The sequence below is a fragment of the Jaculus jaculus genome, chromosome 2 (genome assembly GCF_020740685.1).
Source record: "Jaculus jaculus isolate mJacJac1 chromosome 2, mJacJac1.mat.Y.cur, whole genome shotgun sequence".
Classification (NCBI taxonomy): domain Eukaryota; kingdom Metazoa; phylum Chordata; class Mammalia; order Rodentia; family Dipodidae; genus Jaculus; species Jaculus jaculus.
This window is the reverse complement of record NC_059103.1, coordinates 168,536,969-168,557,164: the sequence shown is the minus strand read 5'-3', so window position 1 is coordinate 168,557,164 and position 20,196 is coordinate 168,536,969. Positions and strand designations below refer to the sequence as shown.

At 44.4% G+C, this 20,196-nt stretch overlaps 1 protein-coding gene across 1 annotated transcript in view; it reads right to left on the bottom strand.

Moving 5' to 3' along the window:
- Positions 1-1,726: 1,726 nt before the first annotated feature.
- Laptm4b (lysosomal protein transmembrane 4 beta) overlaps positions 1,727-20,196 on the bottom strand; it is a 66,407-nt gene continuing 47,937 nt past the window's right edge. The window contains exon 7 of the mRNA XM_045143359.1: positions 1,727-2,708. Coding sequence (XP_044999294.1) covers positions 2,628-2,708 — 81 coding nt within the window. The 3' untranslated portion in view covers positions 1,727-2,627. The remainder of the gene's footprint in view (positions 2,709-20,196) is intronic.

Sequence of the window (20,196 nt, the reverse complement as noted above, 5' to 3'; positions counted from 1 at the left end):
GCACCTGTTCTCTCTCTGTTACAATCAAATAAATAAAAATGAACAAAACGCATGGATGAGTGATGGGGGGTGGGTAGAGAGACCGCTCAACATTCTTTTTCCTCTGCAATCAACATGCATGGGGTACATTCATCTGCATGCACCACACCATATTTAACACACAAGCACACACACATACACAGACTTGGGAGTGAGGTCTAAATTGGAAAGGCTCCCACCAGTAGTCAAGAAATGGGGGAAATATCTTAGTGGATAAAGCTCTTGCTGCACAAGCATGAATGCTTGAGTTCAGACCCGCAGAACTTAAGTAAACGCTCGAAAGCATGGTGGCTGTCTGTAGTCTCAATGCACCTATGGTGAGAACAGCACGTAGAGAATTTGCTGGAAGCTTGTGGAATAGCTAGCCTGGCAAAAAGTACTGAATAGCAACACATCATGTCTCAAAAACAAGATGGAGTAGGGTGTAGTGGCACATGCCTTTAAAACCAGCACTTGGGAATGTTGAGGTAGTAGGATCTCTATGAGTTCAAGGCCAGCCTGAGAGTAATTCCAGGTCAGCCTGGGCTACAGTGAGACCCTACCTCAGACCAGAAAACAAAAGGTGAGAGGCTAGGACAGACACTCAACATTGTCTTTGAGTCTCCACATGCCAGTGTGCACTTGTTCCTTCTCTCCCTCTCTCTCTCTCACATGAATGCACCCTCCGCTACAAAAGTATATAGAGACAAGCAACACTGAGGTCTTTTTTTTTCTCCCCTGTAGACAAAAAAATAGAAAGGGGTTGGTATCAAGAGAGTCTAGGGCTGCTATTTTTGTGAAGCAGGATCTCATTCTGGTCCAGACTGACCTGAAACTTACACTGTAGCCCAGGCTGGCCTCAGACTCAAGGTGATCCTCCTACCTCAGCCTCCCAAGTGCTGAAATTAAAGGCGCGTTTACCATCAAAAAAAAAAAAAAAAAAGAGAGTCTAGGGCTGGAGAGATGGCTCAGCAGTTACAGGCACTTGCTTGCAAAGCCTGACAGCCCTGGCTTGCGTCCCCAATATCCACGTCAAGCCAGATGCACAAGGTGGCACACACACGTAGTTCACTTGCACTGGCTGGAGGCCCCAGTGCGCTCATACTCACTCTATCTCTGCCTGCCTGTCTCCTTCTCTCTCTCAGTATAAAAAAGTGTGTGGTGCTGTGTGTTTGGAAGTCTTCACTCCTTTCCAACAACCACACATATGCTATCTCCGTTGACCCCAAGTGTCGCTTGCAAAAATTAGGCGCAGAGCTAGAAAATCATGGGAATAAGGACACAACTGTGAGATGCCGTGTGTCCTCCACAGAGATCGTAAACTACCAGGCAGGCCCTTTCAATAAGCTTTAATGTGTGTAACTGTGTGAATCCTACAGTCATAAAGCTTCAAGGAAAAGAATTCCTTAGGCTGAGCTCATAAAGAATGCTAATGAGACTTTTTAAAGAAAAATACTAAGGTTGATTCTCAGGGATAAAATGTTCCCTTCCACCTCACATTTTAATTTCCCTTGGACACAGTAATATCTCAATTGCTTCTTAAAAATGCATTGTTCGGCTGTGGAGATAGCGCGAACACACACACAGAGACAGAGAGAGAAAACAAAGAAGAATTCTGTGTGAAACAAGCCAAAAGCCCACTCCTTGGGCTGAGCTGTGTGTGTCTATGTGGGCAGAAAGGACTAGGAACAACCACTAGAATCAAAGGTCATTTTCAGGATGTGGACACATCTCACTTTAATTGAAAGCCGTCATTTACAGCACATTCGGCGATGAACAAGCAGAGCTGCTGGCTTCTGAACGTACAAATACATAATTGTCCTTTGTGTTCAAGAGCATTGCACAGGGAAACCACCCTCCTCATCTTTCTAAACATTTTAAAGGATAATTAACCATTCTTAGAAATTCAAGAGTTGGAAGTACGTTACGGACAGCAAATAAAAACCTTTTCCCGTATTTTTAGGCAAACAAGTATGGGCAATTCTACTTGATAGGGAGATTGAGTTAGGGCAGGACATTGTAAAAGAGGGTGCCATACAAACAAGTCAGTTTTCCTGTCACAGGGACCCCCACCCCTAGCTCACTATCTGCTGGTATCAGGTCATCTCAGTATAGCAAATGGAGAAAAATCTAACCAGCAAATTCCAAATGCTTCTGAATTTAGAGACAGGAAGGAAATTCTTATACATAAGGGCTCCTATTTACCTACTGCAATTAGTATTCTTGTTTTCATAAGGGATTGTTCTATATACTGGAATGGTTTAAGAAAAGTATTATCTAATTTTCATTTAATTTTACCCTTTCAAAAGATATAGGGAAGAGAGAGAAAGTGAATATGGGGAACTCAAGAGCCACCTAGATTTGGGGGGAAAGACTAAGGGAGTTTATTACACCCACACCCCTCAGGAGAGAGTCCTATAGCTACGCTATCCCAGTGAACCAGCTAAAGCGTATGACTGCAACAAGAGGAACCCAGCTTAATATTGAAATCATAAAACGTGGTATCTGACAGCAAACGGGCTCAAGGAGCCCACCGTGGAGGTGGAAGCACAGAGCTCTTGCCCGGTGGCTGGCATCCCACCGCTGCTCCCGCTCCACGGCGCTCACACTCAGGCAGACACGTAGGGTGGCGGCGGCTCCTTGGTGGTGCCACTCACCGCAGTGCCATCGTCATACGGGGGCAGCAGCACCTGAGAAGAAAAACAGAATCCCAAAGTCAGACTCAACTTTCATGCAATTCACTACTTGCTATAGGCCAGTGCCAAGTTCAATTTTCCATTAAGTGGATACATTTAATGAGAATCTTTGAATCCTTAATGAAGCAAGTAGGGAGTGACTTTTTCAGCCCCTGTAGCTGCATGGCCAGAGGGCCAAATGTAGTGATGCGGAGCCACCAATGGCCCTGAAGAGAGAAAGACTCCCAGGTGCGAGAGCGCCTGTGCCCACAGGAGGCAGGCACCGGGTCTGCTTCTGGGGCTACTTGTGTTGAGTCTGAGCCTGACACGGGGGACCTTAAGGGTTTGGATCTCAACCTGGCTGAGCCACATTTTATCAGCGTAACCTTGGGCAAGTTGTGCTACCTCAGGCTCTACATCTGTAAAACAGGGACATTTGAAAACCAAGCCTCTAAAATACCGAACCCTCTGCTTGGCATCTGAAGTGGTAAGTTATTAAGGTATACTTAGCTGTGTATGTTCTCCAACTGCTACAACCCTGGCTGAAGCTTACTTTCTTGGGGTAGGATAAAAAGATTCAGAGAAATAGCAACTTGATAATGTTCACCTTCTGACCAATCAACTAATTATTTAGTAATATTTATCAACCATGTGATAGTTCCTGCCTTTTAGGAATGTAAGGATGAGAAGATGAAATCAAACCTTATCCACCTCAAGTGCAACATGCAAAGGAATATTAATAGACAAAACTATTTTGTTTTCTATTAGAGATAAAATTCAGACTTAAAAGAGATGGCTCAGTGGCTAAGATGCTTGCCTGACAAGACTAAGGAATCAGGTTCAGTTCTCCAGTACCCACGTAAGCCAGATGCACAAGGTGGCCCATGCGTCTGGAAATTATTCGCAATGGCTAGAGGCCCTAGTATGCCCATTCTCTGTCTCTTTCTATCTCCCTCCCTCTCAAATAAATAAATTTTTAAAATAAGGTGTATCCCAGGACTTGGGGGACAGAGGTAGGGAGATTGCTGTGAGTTCAAGACCACCCTGAGACTACATAGTAAATTTCAGGTCAGCCTGGACTAGTCAGACCCTATCTCAAAAAGCAACAACAACAACAAAAAAAAACCAGGGTGGCCTGGAGAGAGAAAGTTAAGAGCCTTGCTTGCTTGTAAGGCTTAACAACCTGGATTCAATTCCCCCGTGCCCATGTAAAGCCAGATGTGCAAAGTGGTACATGCATCTGGAATTCTGTTGTAGTGGCAAGAAGCCCTGGTGTGCCCGTTTATATTCATATTCATTCTCTCTCTCCCTCTAAATAGTATTCCTAGGCTATTCCAGAAGAGTCAGTATGGCTCTGTGGGTAGGGAAAGTAGAGCTGATGATCTAAGGCAGAGGGTACCTGTACTTGTCTGGCTCAATCAGATGTCAGAAACCAGAGTAATTTGAACAAAGAAACTTGAATAGATTATTAATTGGGGTGTGGGGAGGTTAGGAGTAAGGCCTTGGTTGAAAGTATGTGGCTAGAATCCACTAGTTGGCAAACAAGTTCCAGGTAGAAGGGACCAGAACTGCCCTGTCAGGAGGTCGCCGGTATTGTCCAAGGTCCCCTGCTGAACTCTGCTGACCACTGCTGGAAGCTATTCACCGGGAGGAGCCACTTGCCTGGAACCTGGCTTGAGTAGCCGGTGTACGCAAGAGACACCTGGCATGGCTTCCCACGGCAAGGGTGACTCTAGGAACGTTCCTGTCCGTGGTGCAGCCTTTGTTTCTGAGTAGCAGTATCATTGGTGCCTATGTCTGAAATTCTTGATGGATTGCCCAAAGGATAGAATCTAGAGCTAATGGTCAACTGGTACCCATGCCAATGGGAAGGAGCATCCAGGATGCTCATCTAAGGCAGGGATATGCCTGCAGGATTTTCTTTGAAAGGATCTAACCATGATCCAGCTGACCCATCCACACACGCTGTGCACCTGAGGGTTCCAGGGACTTGGCACTGACAACTCAAGCCTGAGAACACACGGTCGTCTGCTGAGGAGCTCACAGACTAGCAGGAGGCAGAGAACATGATCCATGTGTATGTGTGACAGGATGTTTGCAACACATCAACATATGGAACAGAGCAGGCTGGACAGTGGGTGCGGGTCAAGACGTCTGGGTGGGCTCATGAGGATGTAAAGAACCGAGGGAACAGACAACTTTCTGAGAATTTGAGAGACTGATCGCACTCTACTTAGGGGCGAATGCTATGGAGACACAGCTGGGCAGACAGGCCAGGGGTGAAACACAGAGACCTCCTCCTCAGGCACCACCTTGCCAACGTCTTTTCACCAGCCAACAGCAACATTTCCCCTAGGAATTTTAAAAGCTTTGGCTTGAGCTGAATGTTGGAAAGCAAATCAACAGTTCTCCTTTGTGTTTTCTTACTTGACTATTAAGCTAGAGCCTTAGAGTCGTGTGTGTAAGTTTTTGTGTGTGCATACGCACATGCATTACAGTTACGGTGACCTACGGCAACTGGAAACATGTGACCAGAACTAGACATATCAATGCAGCACGACTGAGATTCTGTGTTATGCACTGCAGCCTCGTTAAAAAAAAAAATAACTGAGTCATAGCCACCATTATCTTTGGAGAAACCATCTTAAAACCCAGTAGGATCATTCAAAAAGAAGTGAAACCAGCCATTACATCTGATTTCTCTTTTGGGTATAAAATGCAACACTCAAGCCAAATTCTCCACAACATTAACAGAAGAGTAAACACAAAATTCTCTATAAAAATGTAGGGGGGTATAACCTGTAAATTTAACTTCTATCAGCTCTCCCACTTTGATAGTCTTGCTATTTATTTTCAAGCTTGTATAAAACTTAACATCCTGGTAGTCTCCTCTGAAATATTCTACTGCCTTCATTCTGCGATCCAAAGTCAAGACACCAAAAAAAAAACCACTTCCCCCTTCCATAGAAGTTGGAGACACCTTGCTTTTTTCACTTTTCCATCACTACAAATACATTAAATCATTGCAGGAAAATACTCTTCACATGACAAAAAACAAAGGCTCTCCAGCTATAACTGATGTTAATTTTCTGGTGGTCAGCATCACCTCCTCATCTAAATGACACTGAACCAGTGCTGACACAAAGGATCGTGAAGCTGTCGTTCTGTCCCTTCCCATTCTGGTCTGAGAACACTGGTTAGGGTCAATGAAGTACTTGGATATCTGGACACTGAAGGAAATAATTCTAATATCATTAATACAAAATATGGTAGCTAGGATGCCATGACGAAATAGGTAGGAAGATGGGTTACTGACATTCAACCAATCACAATGAAGGCTCCTACCCACAAAACAATTCAAGAGTACTAAAAGCATATTGCGCTTCCATCTAAAGTTGCTGCTGCTAGGGCTGGAGAGATGGCTTAGTGGTCAAGGTGCTTCCCTGCAAAGCCTAAGGACCTAGGTTCGATTCCCCAATAACCACATAAGCCAAATGCACAAGGTGGTGCAGGTATCTGGAGTTCATTTACAGGGGATAGAGGCCCTGGTGCTCCCATACTCTATCTACCTCTTCCTCCCTGCCCCTCAAATAAGTAAACAAATAAATAAATTTGCTGCTAGCAGAGGCAGCTATTCAGTAAGACCACACAAATAATTTGTGTACCACAATACAATTCAAACTGTGGAGGTTGTCTTAGCATATTTCAGCTTCTGAGGGTGTGATGACAAAGGACCTCTTCTACACAGATAAACAAAGCTATGGCCTACTATAAGATTACCATCTATCCCTACAGAATGTGTCTTATACTGAGTGGCCATGCTAAGAGAAGGCTTGCTAGCAAAAAACAAAAAAACAAAAACAAACAAACAAAAGAAAAAAAAAACCACTCATTACGCATCTCAACTCAAAACACTCAGAGCCTTACCAGAGCAAACTGGTACTTATACAAGCTAAGATGGCTACCTCATCAATCTGCAAAATATGTATGGCACCCCAGACCACCATGGAATATGCAAGTTGTAGTCTGAAACACTGAACCAGAGCATAACTATACTTGTTAAACTGGAAAACATTTAGGTACTGTTATCAGATTTGGATTTTAGAGTTTGTCCAACAAAAGCTTATTTGGGATTCTACAGTTGCTAGGACTATAATACCATAAGTACCATGTACAAGCTATGCAATGTCTTCAGATATTACTAATCATGCATATAGGTACTCCTGGGTCCCAGAATGGACTTAGAGAAACTATGAGTCTCCTGAAATCACACGTCAAATTTTGTGTTAATATAGTTGTTTTCCCAGGTAGGGTGTCCAGAACTTTCATCAGACCAGTGATGGATTTGTCCTTGAGTTTCTATAGTAGTCTGTTTCTAAAAGACTACCAGCCTAGGTTACATTCCCCATTGTGGTGGTTTGATTCAGGTGTCCCCCATAAACTTAGGTATTCTGAATGCTAGGATCCCAGCTGATGGATATTTGGGAATTAACGCCTCCTGGAGGCAGTGTATTGTTGGTGGAGGCCTTATGGATGTTATAGCCAGTTTCCTCATGCCAGTGTTTGGTACACTCTCCTGTTGCTACTGTTCACCTTATATTGTCCAGGGGGTGATGTCCACCCTCCACCCATGCCATCATTTTCCCTGCCATCATGGAGCTTTCCCTCGAGTCTGCAAGCCAAAATAAACCCTTTCCCCCCAAAAGCTGCTCTTGGTCAGGTGATTTCTGCCAGCAATGCAACGCCTAGCATCCATGTAAAGCCTGGCGCAGTGAGTCACGTGAATCTGGGATCCCAGTGCTCCAAAAACAATGGGTAGTGGAGCCAGAAGAACCTGAAACTCCCAGGCCAGCTGGTATGATGTTCACTAACAGTGGTAAGAGACACTGCCCCAAAGGTGGACGTGCACAGCCACTTGACGTTGTCCTTAGACCTCCACACAAGTGCTGTGGCACACATGTCCATACACACACAGATACATACACAGAGGCAACTCAATAGATAAAAATTTTAAAAGACTAAGTTAAAAACAGAATTAGGCTGGGCATAGTGGCACATGCCTTTAATCCTAGCACTTGGGAGGTAGAGGTTGAGGTAGGAGGATCACCATGAGTTTCAGGTCATCCTGAGACTACATAGTGAATTCCAAGTCAGCGTGGGCTACAGTGAGACCCTACCTCAAAAAACCAAAATAAATAAATAACAGAGATAATGAAAATGAGTATGGCCCTCTGAATCTGGGTGCTTTGGCTCTCCCGCAACACTTAAATAACTTGACAAATTATTATACTATGCTGTGCTATTAACTTGTGTACATATTTACCTTTCTTTTCGCCAAATGTATCTGAAAGTCAGGAGTCTTATACTTCTATGGCCCTTTCCAAAAGCTGGCTTTTAGGAGCCTAATGGCTACGGTCCCATCGTAGTAGCAATTTGGTAATGGACTGTCAAACACACTCCGATTACTCTGGTGTTCAGACTCCAGCTTCAGAATTTGTGAATACGGCTAAGTTACTTAATATGCTTGAACTTCAATTTCTGTATCTATAAAAAAGGGCCTATGAACATGTTCACCTCTCAGTAATTTAACTTAAATGAGATAATGTACCTAACTCATTGACAGGCTCAGCATTTGGGTGTTTGATAACTGGCAGAACTTGAACTGCAAAATCCAATGTGGTATGTGCCTGAAACACTGACTCTACTTCTTCACCTCTTAATACACACTTGAGCACGTCTACAGGCCAGATACAGTGGATGCTAGGGAGAAGGATGAAGACACCTAATTCATGAAAGGCATGGTGGTGCACACCTTTAATCCCAGCACCTGGGAGGCTCTGGCAGGAGGACTGCTGTGAGTTTAAGGCCAGCCTGAGACTCCATAGTGAATTTCAGGTTAGCCTGGGCTAGAGCGAGACCCTACCTCGAACACCACCACCACTACCAAAAAAAGACCCAATTTATTTGGAGGAGGTTGCTGTGCCTTAACTCAGCAGCACTCAACTCAAGACAGAATACGTGCCAACTGTGGTCACCCAAGTGCAAGACTCACGTGCAAAGGGGCAGGAAGTCACAGCTGATAAACTGGGTGTATGAGGCAGATCACCAACTGGCTTTCTTAGCAATGAAAGTCAGGTGAACTCCTCTAAAAAAGAAGTCTTGCATGGTGGTGCACTTGGGAGGCAGAGGGAGGAGAATCACTGTGAGTTCAAGGCCCTCCTGAAACTACACAATGAATTCCAGGTCAGCCTGGGCTGGAATGAGACCCGACCTCAAAAAAAACAAAACAGCCAGGCATGGTGGCACATGCCTTTAATCCCACAGCACTTGTAGGCAGAGGTAGAAGGACTGCTGTGAGTTTGAAGCCAGCCCAAGACTACATCAATTCCACGTCAGCGTGGGCTTGAGTGAAACCCTACCTTAGAGAAAAAAAAAAAAGGCAGTCTTCTCACTACTGAAGGGATGGAGCTTAGGAAGCAGTCACACAGGAGATTCCTGTAAGCATGTAACGACTTTCACTTTATGAAAAAAATAAAACTGTCCCTTCCCCCAAATGTAAAAACTAAGTATCACTGTAAGACCCCCCCCCCCCCGGGGTAAGTGGGTTTGTTTGCTCTTCTGGAAAGTGGTAGGTGGGAAGCAGTGGGCATAAAAGCTCAACAGTGGTTCCTAAAAACTTCAGCTATTGGTGACATCAGTGACAGTCCCTCAAACCCACTTCACAAAGCAGACAGCCATAGCTGATGTCATTGGAAGAACAATCTAGAATCTGCTCTTATTTACTAAGTAAGAGGAAAAAGCAAAACCAGAGGCAGACATTGGGTTTAAAATACTACCCCGTAATTCACAGATGACTATCCTATAGAGGAAAATTGCCTAATTACGGGGCTGGGGATAGTTTAGTAGTGGTTCAATTGCCCGGCACGTGCAAGGTCCTGGGTTCTATCCCCTCCAACACCAAGATGACAAGAAAAGAAAAGCACAGACACACTGCGACCTAACAAAATATGTACCTATCACCTAGAAAATTCCAAGGATTTTGGGGACCTCTGGTTTGCAGATCAGGAGTAGGCCAAACTAGTTTGTATAGGCTTGATTTTAGATTTATAGGCAGAGTAATAAATGACAGAATTAAAATATTAGGAAAAAGATATCCTTAGGCAGAACCAAAAGATCTGGTGTCAAGGGCAAGCTCAGCTCAAGGTCAACCCAGGGCAAAAGCTGAAAAGGTTTTTGGGCAACTGCCCAGAAAGTGCAGTCTGAATTTCCACAAGAACAGGCATCAGTGAGTTGTGTGACCCAAAACTAGAATGCCAAAGGTCTTCTTGTATAGCCTTGGAGCGCAGAACTTTTCCCCCAGTGGAGATCAAATCCAGGGCTCTGAGCATGCCAGTCAGGCCCTCTACACCTCACTGACTGAACGCCAGCTCCCAGGATGATTTTTATATTTAATGGTTAGAAAAATTTTTAATTCTGTGTCATGCGAAGATAATGAAATTCAAGTTTCTGCGTCCACACCCACAAAGCTTCACCAGACACAGCCACACCCGTTTGTGTAGGTGCCGGCCGTCCATGGCTGTGGCCACACTGCCGCAGTGAGGCTTAACAGTGACAGCAGAGCCCGCTGTCCGAAAGCCTAAAGGCTGCCCACAAAGCGCCAGTGTCTGCCCTTGACGGGAGGAATGGCTTACCTACCTCACCTGCCCTAATTCTAACCAGTGTTGGCTGAAACAGTAGTCTCAATGCATTGTTAAAAACAAGTGTTTATGCCGGGCGTGGTGGCGCACGCCTTTAATCCCAGCACTCGGGAGGCAGAGGTAGGAGGATCGCCATGAGTTCAAGGCTACCCTGAGACTACAGAGTTAATTCCAGGTCAGCCTGGACCAGAGTGAGACCCTACCTCGAAAAACCAAAAAAAAAAAACAAAAAAACAGGTGTTTATGATTGTGATGGGGAGGTAATATGATGGAGAATGGAATTTCAAAGGGGAAAGTGGGGGGGGGGGGGAATTACCATGGGATTTTTTTAAATAATCATGGAAAATGCTAATAAAAAATTTTAAAAAATGAACAACAAAAAAAAAAAAAAACCCAAACAAACAAACAAAAACACGTGTTTACATGAAACATTCATCTTAATCTCGTCCTACTAACTGGCCTATTAGATGTAAGCTTTCTTCACTCAGGCCAAGCCGACAAAGGGAACACTGAGTCAGGGGCTCCGTTGTTAACTAAAACAGCCACCTGGGCCTAGCCTTAGGCTCTCAACTTTCTGCATGCCTCCCCTGTGCTATAAACACACACATAATAACTGGCTTTGTTAAGGTATATCTTCTCGTACATTCTGGTATCTCTGAATTTAGGCTGTGCTTCATTACTGGTAGCATTACACAGTAAGAGGAACCTGACTTAATGCAGCTATTTCCAGCTGACTGCATTAGTGACTGTCTCAGGGACAGGGAGGATAAACAAACATGCAGGGATCCTAATGAGAGTTTTTTCTCCACCTACAGCAAGGCATGCAAGACCAGCTATCCTTGCCTGACATTACAAGAGGGTGCAACTAAGGGAAACACCAAGGGTGTTTCCCTAAGTTCTCTACCTTTTATAGAGTACGTTCATATTCAGAGTTCACATTTCAAAGCTTTCATGTTGGACCCCAAAGTTCTCACTGGTGAAATGCACGTGCTAGACACACCAACCTGCACTGAAAAACTACAATGGTTCTGTGTCTCTAAGTATTTATAGTGTTTAAAGATTAAAAACTTAAATACTGAGGAAGTGGGAAAGAGTGTGCCATCACCAGTCTCTGCACCAGACACAGCTCAGCTGCTTCCTTCCAAATCTGAATGTGCTGCGCCCCCTACTGCCCACAGGCCCTCCCGTCGGTTCCAGGGCGGCCCAGGGGCTCCAGTCCTGACTGGACTCAGCTGCAGCCACAGGACTTCTGCTTAGAACCTCAGCTCCCCCTTTCCTGGTTCCTGCTCCCCACAGAGCTCCAGCTTGCCTCTCAGGCATTAATGGGAAAGGTGACTATCTCCTCCCACTAGTACCCACTAAGTCCACAGTTTAGCTTTCTATTACAACCCAGCTGGTGTCCGCAGGCTTTGTTTCTTCCCAGCTGTAAGCACGGCACAAGCCTATCCTGTACTTTCAGAGAAATCATAACCCTTTCCTCTACTATACTGCCTATACTAACTTTATTAAACCAACATGTTTTAAAGGTATTTCTAGGACTAAGGAAGTAACTTACAAGTTAAAGGCACTTGCTTACAAAGCCTGGTGACGCAGGTTCAATTCCTTGGTTCCCATGTAAAGCCAGGTGTACAAAATGGTCATGCGCATGCTTGCTCCCTCTCTCCTTGCAAATAAATATAAAATATTAAAAAAATACAGGCATTGGCCGGGCATGTGGACGCCTTTAATCTCAGCACTCAAGAGGCAGAGGTAGAAGGATCACTGTGAGTTCAATAGTGAATTCCAAGTCAGCCTGGACCAAAGTGAGACCCCACCTTGAAAACAAAAAACAAAACAACAAAACACTGGGCTGGAGAGATGGCTTGGCAGTTAAGGCGTTTACCTGCAAGGACCCAGGTTTGATTCTCCAGGACCCACCCACATGGTGGTGCATGCATCTGGAGTTCCCTCCACCCTTGCTTGCTCTCTGCCTCTTTCTCACTCTAATAAATAAAAAAAAATTTTAAACACAGATATTTCTGGATATATACTTATTTAACAAATCCATTCCCCAATTATTAAACAATTAAGCTGAATGCTTTTGTTCTTAAAAGCAGTGCTGAAAAGCACAATGATATGTATGCATGTATGAAAATGCCATAATGAAGACCATTATTTTGTACACTAAAACAAAAACAATGTTGCCTGGGTATCATACGTTTTGTATTTACTTACTAACCTATTTAAAAGACAGGTTTGGTGGCTGACATCTATAATCCCAGCACTGGGGAGGACTGTCATGAGTTCAAGACCAGCATGGACTATACTATAGAATGAGCTCCAGGTCAACGTGGGCTGGTGACCCTGCCCTCAAAAAACCAAGACAACTTATTTAAGATACATCCCAGGGCTTTCCAAAATGTTAAAATTCAGTGCCCTTCCTGTCCTTACAGTAAGTTGATACGGGCTCTATTTAGGGCATGAATTCATTAAATAAGAAACCAAGTTCTGTGTTGCAATTTCCAACAAAACAGGACATTTAAAGCTGCATTTTATTTATGGAAGAATATTGTGCAATAGGAAAGAAATGAGTGGAGTTTGTATCATGCATTTGCGGGGACTGCATTCAAGCCCAGGAGCTCTCAGGGGGCCTCTAGCCCAATTCCACCCAGGATGCTTTTCTACTAGAATCAGCAGGTGCGTGCTGAGGCAGAGGAGCTAGCTGACAGGAAACTAACCATGGGCGGCTTGGCTTAATCAAGCCTTTCCTTCCTTTTCTCCCGTCTCTTTCCTGAGTCAGGAACAAACAACACTATCCAATGTTGAAATTGCAAAGGACCACGGGGATGGTTTACATATGTCTGCTTCACAGGAGAGCAGGCTTGGCTGTGAAGGACCATCCTGGCTGGGTACGGAGCTGGCGAGACCCGCCTGAGTCCTGGGAGGCCCAGTGAAGGGTCGCAGCCTGGTGAAGGGGAGGAAAGCAGCTGAGCAGGAGTCTTCATCGCTCCAGTTCCTGAGTGCAGACGTGAGCAGCCGCCTCACACTCCTGCCCTGCCTTTGCCACCACGATGGACAGGAAGCCTGAGTGAAGCCTTTCTCCCTTAAACTGATCTGTCAGCCTGGGACTAAGGCCCAAGCCCCAAGTCACCCTCCTCTCCAAAACTAGTAGACAAACCACCAAGAACAAAGCTGCATACACTTAAACTGGATGTGAAGCATCTCCTGCTCTTCCTCCTTGCCCAGTTCACCCAGCCAGGTACTGGGGTCCTGGCTACAGTCAGGCTGTTCTAGAGCCACACTGCTAAGGTCTTGGTACCCCAAGCTAACCTAACCACTGGAGCCTCAGCTTCTTGAACACAGATATTATTGGGACTGCTATGGTTTGGATAAGTGTCCCCACCCTCCAAATCCACACAGCCGTGTATGAACGGCGCTACTGGGAGGTGGCAGAACCTCTTGGGTGTGGCCCTAGTGGGAGACCTTTGAAGGGGAATGTGGCTGGAAACTCCAACAGCGAGCCAAAATAAGCCTTTTCTCTTTTGACAGAACGCCGACTGACAGAAGGATCTACTTCCAAGACTCCTGAGAGAGCCTGGCAGTGTCGGGGTGAAGCAGCCCCTGGATAAGTAGGATAGCGCACAGTAGAGGGGCCGCACCGTCTTCACTGGCTGACAGCCAGCGTACTGGTGAGCACAGGGCAGGAGCCCAGGAGACTTTCAAAGCACTGTCATACCTTTATGTTTGAAGCTATAGTCACACACAGGAGAAATGCAGCAACCCAGCTCCCCTCCACCACTGCCATTTACCCCTCCTACAGCACTCCCAACTGTCCTCGACCTTCTCCTGCTACTTCCCAAGAGCTGACCTCCACCTCTCGAACCTCTACTCTGGCCTGCAACTAGCTCCAAGTTGCACCCTTAGCTAAGCTGGGAGTTACCAGGTCTCTACCAACCTCTAATATTTGTCTTGCTCCTTTAAAGTTATGGAGAATGGGGCTAGAGAGATGGCTTGGTGGTTAAGCCACTTGTCTGCAAAGGCAAAGGACCCAGGTTCGATTCCCCAGGACCCACATAAAGCCAGGTGCACAAGGTAGCACATGTGTCTGGAGTTCACTTGCTGTAGCTGGAAGACCTGATGTGCCCATTCTATCTGCCTCATTCTCTCTCACAAATAAATAAATAAAAATAAAGTTACAGGGGATGAGAGAGTTTAAGGAGTTCAAATGCACTAATAGGGACAAACCACATAAAACTGAGATATTAGAATGAAGATCTCTATTTTACTTTGTAATCTTTTAATAGACCAGAAGCTTCCAAATCAATCAAAGGTTCCAAATGCAATAGAAGTCTCTCCCCTTGCCATACTGCCTGGTTCATTTAAGATATATAATAATGTGAGCTTGATCTGTGGGAGAGCTGTTCCTGAATCTGTTGTGTCTACAGCTAAAAGATACCATAGGAGCCAGGATAAGAGCCCTGGAAGAAGCCCTCTCAGACATTCCAGCCATGACTTTTTTGAAAGACTTGTAAGATGACAGATGGTCATTTCTCTTGTCAATCTGATCAAACCCTCCCCTTTCATTTCTCTATAGTTAGGAGAGACCACTACAAAAGCTACCCTAAATACTCATTTAGCTCTTTTAACTGTGAACTTGTTTGTGGCTTTTTGATAGCCAAAGGTCAGCCTTAATAGACCTCTTATACCTCAGAGAATAGACTGGAAATGGCTAACAGGAAGATGGTTTTTCCTTCACTGAGACTACTTTCTTTAACTGTACTTTTTTTTTTTTAATTTGTTTATTAGAGACAGGGAGAGAATGGGCACGCCAGGGCCTCTAGCCACCGCAAACTCCAGAGGCATGCACCACCATGTTCATCTGGCTTATGTAGGATCTGGAGACTTGAACCTGGGTCCATAGGCTTCACAGGCAAGTGCCTTAACCACTAAACCATCTCTCCAGCCCTTTAACTGTACTTTGAAAACAAGCAGACTCAAAACAAAAATCTTACATGTACTGCAAGCATCTACAATATGATATGACCTGACACCATAAAGTTAAAAATTTTTCTATTTCTTATCCAATAGGAATTTCCCTACGATACCCAAGACTATAAATTGTTTATCTAGAATCTGAGTTTCAGATACCATTTTAGTTAAATATCAATCTCATTGATTTAAAGAACTATGTAATTCCATAGTACTTTGGTTCCCTACTTTCACAGTTAGCAAAATACTGGATACTGCTATGACTTAAGTCTTAGCATTAGCAAAACCAGTTTGAACACAAAAAAAATGGCTTTTAAGACCTCAATTTGCACAGTTTAATGTAGAAGGCATGTTTCTATAACCCACGTGTTTATAATTTGGCTTTTCCTCTTGAGGACACATTTTCAGGCAGTAGAAGAGGATGTGGTTATGTAACATGTACTCACCATGTGATTTCTGTAACACTGGCTGATGGGAGGGTGCATCTCCCTACGGCACCAGCAGTGACTCAAAGGGGCACCTTGGGATATTTTAAACTCTACATACTGAGTGGACTGTTGCTGACTCATCTGGACATGACTACTTAATGAAATGAACAGTTGAGATACTTATTTTCATGGCCTAAAACAATCCCTCAGGCTGGGTGTGGTGGTGCACACCTTTAAAACTCCCAGCACTTGAGAAGCAGAGGTAGGAGGATCTCCATTAAGTTCAAGGCCACGCTGAGACTACATAGTAAATTCCAGGTTGGCCTGGGCTGGAGCATGACCTTACCTTGAAAATCCAAAAAAATAAGAATCACTCAGACCTTGCGGAATTATAAGCTCAAAGTTAGTGATGCTCTGCTCCAGGCATTCCCTTCATGGTTCTAGATTAACCCTATGAATGCCCTCTAGGATCTAACATTTCCCTGCCCTCCTCCTGAGCAGCTTTTGGGAAAGTATTGGACAGGGGAAAGGGAGGGGATGAGCATGTTTACTTTCTATCCACAAGAGCCCTAGTATCTTTGCACAGAGGTCAACATGATTTTGTTCAGCTTGGGAGAAGAGCCATGCGGCCCAGGATCTGCTAGGAACAGAAAGCCAGGCGCATTGTGGTGCTGTCAATGTGGATGCCCAAAACTGACACAGAACAAGGAGAACTCTGGGCCACTGTGTGCAACAAGATCAGCAAGACAACACCCCGGTCGTTCTACCTCCACGCATGGTCCGAAAGAAGGATTCAGTATCTCTTTATTTTTATTTTTGTTTTTATGAGGTAGGGCCTCACTCAAGCCCAGGCTGACCTGGAATTCACTATGTAATCTCAGGGTGGCCTCGAACTCATGGCAATCCTCCTACCTCTGCCTCACTGAGTGTTGGGAGTAAAGGAGTGCGCCACCACAGCCAGCCCTAGCATATTTGGTTTTTAAATTAGGATGTTAATAACAATTCCTATATTTCTTATCAAAATTATCTTCAAAAATGCAAAGCCCTGGACTGGGGAGATGGCTTAGTGATTAGGCACTTGCCTGTAAAACCCAAGGACCTGAATTCAATTCCCCAGTACACACATAAAGTCAGATGCACAAGGTGGCATATGTATCTGGAGTTTGCTTACAGTGGGTACAGGCCCTGGTCACAGATTCTCTCTCACTCTCTCAAATACATAAATTGAGTTTGTGTGTGTGTGTGTGTGTATAATAATTAAAAATACAAAACACATTTTTTGTTTTGTTAAATTTAGAAGGGAGGGAGGAAGGAAAGGAAGAAAGAAAGGAAGATGACTGTGCAGTTAAGGCACTTGCCTGCAAAGCCTGACAGCCCATGATCAATTCCCCAGTACTCATAAAGTCAGATGTACAAGGTGGTACATGCACCTGGAAGGTTTTTTTGTTTTGTTTTGTTTTGTTTTTTGCAGTGGCTGGAGGCCCTGACACCCATTCTCTCTTCTCTCTCTCTACTTGCAAATAGATAATATTTTTTTTAAAGAAGGAAAAAGTTCAGGTAATGGTCTCTAGATATCATTTTCCACAAAGAAGTAAGTTTCCTTGAAGAAATGGCTGAGTCCAGGTGTGGGGTAGGTAGGGAATGCACAAGACAAGCCTGGTTGTCTTGTCATACAGGGGAATAAGGACCCCACCCAGACAACCAAGGTCAGACAGACACTCAGGAGCTGTACTGATGAGCCTCAGATGGTAAGAGACAGCATGTAATGGAGTAGCTATTTACAGAAAGCTTTCCTCTGTTTTTCCTCTATTAACAGGAAAAAAACATGGAATGAAAGTTTCACTTAGGCTTACTTATAAAAATAAAGCTGGGCATAGTGGCGCATGATTTTAATTCCAGCACTTGGGAGGCAGAGGTAGGAGGATCACCGTGAGTTCAAGGTCACCCTGAGACTACATAGTGATTTCCAGGTCAGCCTGGGCTAGAGTGAGACCCTACCTCAAGGGGCGGGGAGGACTTAAAAGGCTGGAGAGATGGCTCAGCGATTAAGGCACTTTCCTGCAAAGCCAAAGGACCCAAGTTCAATTCCCCAAGACCCATGTAACACAGATGCACAAGGTGGCACATGCATCTGGAGTTTATTTCCAGTGGCTGGAGACCCTGGCATGCCCAATCTCTATCTCCTCCCCTCTGTGTGTGTGTGGGTACCTCAAGTAAATACATAAATAAAAATAAACCGGAGTCTTAAAAAAAAAAAAGAAGAAACAGAACAAAGGAAGTTCTTTCCTGGGAAAGAGATACCTCGCGCCCTCCTCCTTCTGGGAACTACATATTAACTAAGAACAGCTAGGGCTCTGGGGAGTCCATCCAGAAAAGCTGTGGTCGAAGCAGTCATGAATGAGTGCTTCTGCTAAAAACATGCCTGTTCTTTCAATACAAAAGTTTTTTGTTGTTGTTATTGCTAAGAAACCTTAGACAATCAGCCTAGGAAACTTTCAATGATGGAGAGAGATCCCCAACATATTTAAACTCCCAAATCTAGCCCTCATTTGAGTTTCCCACTTTTGGGGGCGCCCATCCAGGTTAAAGGGTGCTTTGCTGCTTGAAAGTTTGCAGCTTCTGTCTTTGGGGCAATTCTGAGTCCTGTTTAATAAAACTTATTGCATATATTACTGTGCTGCCCTTGGATTGTCTCTCGGCCTGGAAACGGTTAATTCTTGGGTAAGAGCTTGTTCCAGCTGAGCTCAGAGAGCAGAGCTGCTTCCCTCCCGTTTCACTTCCCATGAAGATAAGTATTTTAAAAAGAAAAACAAACCCCCACTTCATTGGGAACTCTGAGGAAACAATGACATTCTCTATCAAAGCTGACAGAAAATGACTGCGGGAATGATACACAACTTCACCCTGCCAGGAGCCAGCTTGGGTACTAGGGAGCAGGGGCTGAGGCCAGCTATAGGGTTTCTTATCAGAGCAGAGGCCCAGCCACAAAAAAGAGGGGCCAGCTGCTGAAAAGTATACCCACTTGCTAAACTGTGACAAGCACCTCAGTTTTACAAAATTTCTACTGGGGTGAAAAAAATTTTTTCCCAAACCCATAAACCAGGAAGAAATCATAAACAAGCACATATAACATGGACATTATCTATCTTGACACACTTTTTTAAGGCCTACACACCATGAAATTACAGATAATGCCTTAATAGGTTCTTAAGTTTTAACAACTACTGGCTCTTCAAAGTCTGCATAGGTTCTGCATCTGTCCCCAGCAGGGGCTGTGGCTTGTATGAAGTGTCCTCCCGCAACAGGCTCATGTGTGGAAGGCTTGCTTGAAGCCAATCAGCAAGGGTATTGGATCAGAGGGCTTGGACCTGATCAATGGATTAATTTATTGGTTTACAATTTGATGACATTATTGGGAAATGATGGAAGCTTTAGGAAGTGGGGTCTAGGTAGAGGAAACAAGTCACTGGTGGCATGTTCCCGAGACTACATCCTGCCCCAGTCCTCCTTACTCTCTGCTTCCTGGCTGCCTGAGAACAGCCTCGTCCACCACACCCTCCTGCAGCTGTGAGGATCCACTTCACCAGAAGACCGTACCCAAGCTACGGCTTCTAAAACGTAAGCAAAATATATCTTTCCTCCTCTTCAACAGTTTCAGATATTTTGTCTCAGGAACAAAAACCTAACAAGGGCACCCTTGTTTGCAAAACCTGATGGACTGAGTTTGATTTCCCAAAACTTACATAAAGCCAGATGCATAAAGTGGAACATGCCTCTGGAATTTGTCTGCAGTGGCAACAGACCCTGGCATGCCCATCTTCTCTCTCCCTCCTTGTAAGTAAATTAAAATATTTTTGAATTAAAAAAAGGGCCTGGACATGTTCTCTCTCATATGTGGATCCTAGCTACAGATGATTGGGCTTCTGCGTGAGAAGGAAAATACTTGGTAGCAGAGGCCAGTAAGTTAAAAAGGAGACATAAGGGCTGAAGAGATGGCTTAGCCATTAAGGCACTTGTCTGCAAAGCCAAAGGACCTAGGTTCAGTTCCTCAGGACCCACATAAGTCAGATGCACAAGGTGGCACATGCATCTGGGGTTCATTTGCAGCTGGAGGCCCTGGTGTGCCCATTCTCTCTCTATATATCTGCCTCTTTCTCTGTGTCTGTTGCTCTCAAATAAATAAATAAAAATAAAAACAAAAAAAAATTTAAAAAAAAAAAGGAGACATAAAGGGAAGAGAAAGGAAGGGAGGAGGATACTTAATAGGTTGATATTGTATATATGTAATTACAATGATTGTAATGGGGAGGTAATATGATGGAGAATGGAATTTCAAATGGGAAAGTGTAGGGGTGGGGAGGGAGGGAATCACCATGGGATATATTTTATAATCATGGAAAATGTTAATAA